The 4,859-nt window shown below is 38.2% G+C and overlaps 1 protein-coding gene across 1 annotated transcript; it reads right to left on the bottom strand.

Moving 5' to 3' along the window:
- Positions 1-217: 217 nt before the first annotated feature.
- On the bottom strand, positions 218-2,475 carry LOC134839207 (uncharacterized). Its single transcript, XM_063854681.1, has 2 exons — positions 2,039-2,475; positions 218-1,242 (listed from the first exon to the last, which is right to left on the bottom strand). The coding sequence occupies exons 1-2, from the start codon at positions 2,142-2,144 to the stop codon at positions 488-490; spliced, it is 861 nt and encodes a 286-aa protein (XP_063710751.1). The 5' UTR covers positions 2,145-2,475; the 3' UTR covers positions 218-487.
- Between the last annotated feature and the right edge of the window lie 2,384 nt (positions 2,476-4,859).

Genomic DNA, 4,859 nt, shown 5'->3' with positions numbered 1-4,859 from the left:
GGTTGGCTTGGCTAGGTAACATGAGTTGAGTCTAACATTCGAAAAAGAGTGTTCTTCGAGGAACCAAAATAGGAACCAAAAGAATCATTTGTGCTATAGTTTCTTTTAGAGATGTTGCCGGAACAATAGCAGTGGGGACAAATGAGGCTAATTGATTTTTTTAAATGTGCGCGGAGTTTCGTAATAATTATTGTGAGCTCTAAGTTTCATAAGCATGTTCAAGTTTCATAATACAGATAAATTGATAAACCAACGGTTACAGACTATTTTTGATTTTAAAAGTTATTACGGTTTTTTTTTATTTAGCGCTGTATCTGATTTTTGTGTTTGGAAATTAATGAATATTTTTTTTTCTGATATATCTAAGGAAAATGATGCAAAATGCCCTGGTTAATCAAGAATACAGTTCAGTATAGTGCATGTATCATTATCACGCTTTCCTTTTGACACATTCACACGTCTCGTGGGCGTCAAATCTGCTCCTGTCTCATTCCAGAATCCAGACACAATCAGCATCTCTGGAAGCAACGCCAGTTAGTTTTCCATTTCGAACCGCTAAGAACCTCTTCCCATAACATGCAAATATCACCACAGCTCGTTCGCCGTTATGCGAGGTATCTTCTGCAACTAGATTCCACTCTTCGGCTCCGTAGTGTTCGCTCTTCGTGTAAATGTAGTCTCCATTCGCGTCATAGCCGAGGTACATATTCGTCGCGAAGTTCTTATAAAACACGACTTCTTTGTTGCTCGGATGTCGTTCCTCGACCCAGTAGCTCGTTGCTTCCGGGTTGTCCCGCAACACTAGCGTGCTGCGGCTACCGCTAGCCTGGTGATACTTAACTTCGCCAGACTCTGCGAGGAACTTCCCTGTTTTTGAGTTTCGGAATGCTCTGCCTTTGAACGGTGCCGGTGCTTGCTTCGTGCTGATAGGTTTAGCTAATTCCAAATCTGAGCAGCGATGTTGAAGCTCTTTCTCGAGTGAAACTACACTGGTGGATATGGTTCCAGGGTTTCTGAAATCAATCCAGAGCAATCCAGCTGTTATTAGCCCTAGCCAGCCTACAGCTTTGTAGTCTTTTTCTGCCATTATTGGGACTATTTCCTTATTTTGAGCGTCTGCGTAGTTGAGTTCCTTTTTGCAGTTTTTCGAGTCGGCGTACTTTGGAGTCATGAAGGGAATGACGACAATGGCGTTGTCAACTCCAAACGCCATGCTGTCATTGATGTTTGAAGACATGCCACCTTAAAACCATATTTTTGGTATAATTATCTCAAAATTTATATTAAGGTAGATAAAATAAACAGAACAAAAAAATTTGTGTTGTTTTGGTGTGTAGGGGTGGATCTAAGATTTTCTGGATCAGGGGTATCTGGAGCTAAGGGCTCTTTTTCAATTTTTGAAGAAAAAAAACATTTTAGGCGGTTAAGGGATCGAATCCCTGAGAGAAGAAGAACATGCTGCCCCAGAAAATCCTCTACTATTTGGTTGTAAAAAGTGTTTTTTAAAAGGGGAGATATGGAGCGGTAAAAATACGCGAGCTTTTAATACACTCGTTCCAAAAAAGGCCCAAAAATTTGCATTTGGTCACATTTTTTCTGTGGCGCAAAAACTTCGATCAAAATTTTATTCTTAAAGTTACTGGAAAATCAGTTTGGAAAAGCTCAGAATATCAAAATTCATCGACCTACAATAATGGAATTTAGTTCAAAGGGAAAATTTTTTACGAATACTCTTGGAGAATGTTCGTAAGCTTTTGCAAACATGTTCAAATAATTCTAATTACTTTTCGAGTTTTTTGCGAGATGTTACCCTTTGTATAGAGTTGCAAAAAGTTCGGACAGACAAAAAAAATAAGATGAGCAATCTGCTAATTTTGAGCACTTTTTGCAAGTAAATTTGAAATTTTAGGTGACATTGAGACATACTTTCTGCCTGAACAAATAGTTTTTGCATACAAAAATAGTCTGAAAAATGTTATTTGCTCTTTTTAATTATTTTTTTTCTCCGTCTAATCTTTTCGCTACTAATTATTCCTACCTTCGATGTCCATCCAAACTGGGAATCCATCTTCAGTGAGTCGCTCGAACACCTTTTTCACCACCCCCTGAATGTCCCACTGGTACGACAACATAATGTGAGACATGTTCCTCTACAAACTCACTGCGACTGCGGCTGTTGAAGTTGCTGATTTCAGTTTAACGCTTGGTTTGTAATTAAGTGCTTTTTGTTCAGATCGGTTGCAAAAAAGGAGTCTCTCAAAGTTTTTTCAAAAAAAGTTTGACAGTCCGTGAAGTAAACGAAAACTTTATTGCTTTTTAATATAGATGGTACTTAAAATTGAATGGCCGTTTTCTAGATTTGAAATCTGTCCGTCGCTTTTGCATAAAATGACGAATACAGAATGAAAGATGAAAACTAGATTTTTTGCTTATTTTACACGTTTCATCTAGCTAAAATATATTGTGACGAACACAATAAATTATTGAGAGCGATGGCAGTATTGCTTAAAAAGCTGCGTTTTTAACGTTTTTTTTCTTCACATTCACAATGTGTATTTTTCTGCGTTTTCTTTTAACAAACTGATTTTGGTTTGGCGTAAAGTAAATGAAACAATGTCTAATTCTTCTTATTTTTGCAACCACAGACAGGTGATTTTTTCCCTGTGTTTTAAAAACTGTGAACTATAAGCAATGGCTCACAACAATTTCTGACCGCCTCTCTTATCATCACTGGCATATACTTAATTGAAATTGTTTCAGCAAAGCCGTCAACAGTTTTTGATACGAGAGGTAAATAAATGTTCAAAAAAACATCAAACAATCGGTCGGCCTTAGGAATCTATCGGAGCCAGAACTTTTCGTGAAAAATTTATGCTGTAAAATACCATCAAAGGGAACCCCCCTTTGATGATGTCAAGATTCCAAGAAGAAGTGTGTAATCCATCACCTCTTTCTCTGCTACCATGGGGGAATGATTTTAATCAAATTCTAATCAAGGTTCATGTTTTTTTAAACATAAACCTGCTCTGTTTATTGAACTTTTTGTTTGTTTCCATAAAACAAAGTCTCAAAAACGATTTTCCCAGTGGTTTTAATGCCAAAAAATTTCAAGAATTTAATTTTTTTTATACCACTTTTAAATTTTTTTATACTTCTTTTTTTTGAATTTTTTATACCACTTTGAGCTCATCGTTAAAATCTTATTTCAAGTGGGTGTCCGTTGGCCCACAAGTTAAGATGTGTTGTAAAATTTTCACTACTGCCACCAGGTCCAAGGCCCGCGACTCATGTTGCGACCGAGCTGGGTTGTCAAAATGGAATTTCTGCAACAGAATTTCCACACTCCTGCAAAAAGCATGAGTCACACAAAGTCGCAACAAGGGTCGCTCAGAGCCATAAAATAGCTAAAAATGGGTCGCACAAAGTCGCAACATGGGTCGTGCAAAGTCGCAGCAAGGGTTGCGCTAAGTCGCAACATGGGTCGCTCAGAGTCGCAACATGGGTCGCGCAAGGTCGCAACATGGGTCCGCAAAGTCGCAACATGGGTCGCGCAAAGTCGAAAAGTGGGTCGCGCAAAGTCGCAATATGAGTCACACAAATCTCCAACATGGGTAGCGCAAAGTCGCCTTATGGGTCGTGCAAAGTCGCAACATGCGTCGCACAATTGTTGCCAACATGGGTAGCGCAAAGTCGCCTTATGGGTCGTGCAAAGTCCCAAAATGTGTCGCGCAAATTCGCAACATGGATCACGCTAAGTCGCAACATGGGTCGCGCAAAGTCGCATTGTAGGTCGCTCTAAGTCCCAACATGTGTCGCGGGAAACATTGGTCGCAACATAGATCACGTTGAGTTGCAACATGGGTCGCTCAAAGTCGCAATAGGAGTCACACAAATCTCCAACATGGGTCGCGCAAAGTCGCCTTATGGGTCGCGCAAACTCGCAACATGGGTCGCGCAAAGTCGCAACATGAGTCGTGCATTATAAAAAGTTTCGAGCAGTTAAAGACGTAGAAATTTTGTTGGATTTTTTTTGCTTGCATAAGCGTAATACATATGCAGATTGCAAAATAATCCCGTATATATTATTATTTTTAATGTGCAGTTAGCTTTATCAACATAATTGCTGGTCAAATACAGGATCGCCATGAGAAGGCCTACACATGGTCTCTAAGTAGAAAAAGCACATTTGTTCTTCTTAGAAAAAAGCACAAAAAAACTGAAAACTAGAACCAATCAAATCAAACATAAATCACAAAATTTAATATTAGGTTAATAAACAAGACGCTAACTACATGAAACACACTTACCACGAAGCCAAACGGAAAAAAATCAGTGGAATTTTTTGCTTGCAGAAGCGATCTATTTTTGAAAATTTCAAAATAACCCAGTATATTTGTGTTTTTTTAATGTGCAGTTAGCTAGATCAACATAATTCTTAATCATTTACAGGACCGCCATTCAGGATCCCCATTTTCTTGCATTTTGAGTGTTATTAAAAAACTTTGTCAATATGTTGGGACACAAGAAAATAGTCACATTGAAGTAGGTTTTCTCTAATCCAGGCAATGAACTGGCAAGCTGAGTTTCCGTGAATGAGGCACTAAAAGGCAATTTCTTAACATCAGATAATTCAAAATGATTTAACACACGTATTCTTTTTCGAAAAGTCTTTTTTTTGCCAAAGGTCAATTCATATTACTAACTTTTTCTCACGGCCACAGGTTCCAAAAATCAGTTTAAATAGCATAACTGAATCGCGACTTTTTTGTAAGTTTTGAACAGTCTCAGCCTATTTTGAGTCACATGCGCTCAAAATGTTGCTTAAGATAAAATGATTTAAATTGAGTAACTGTAAAAAA

Source organism: Symsagittifera roscoffensis, chromosome 2, assembly GCF_963678635.1.
Source record: "Symsagittifera roscoffensis chromosome 2, txSymRosc1.1, whole genome shotgun sequence".
In the NCBI taxonomy this organism is placed as follows: domain Eukaryota; kingdom Metazoa; phylum Xenacoelomorpha; order Acoela; family Convolutidae; genus Symsagittifera; species Symsagittifera roscoffensis.
Note: the sequence above shows the minus strand (reverse complement) of the source record. Positions and strands in the feature narration are given on the sequence as shown.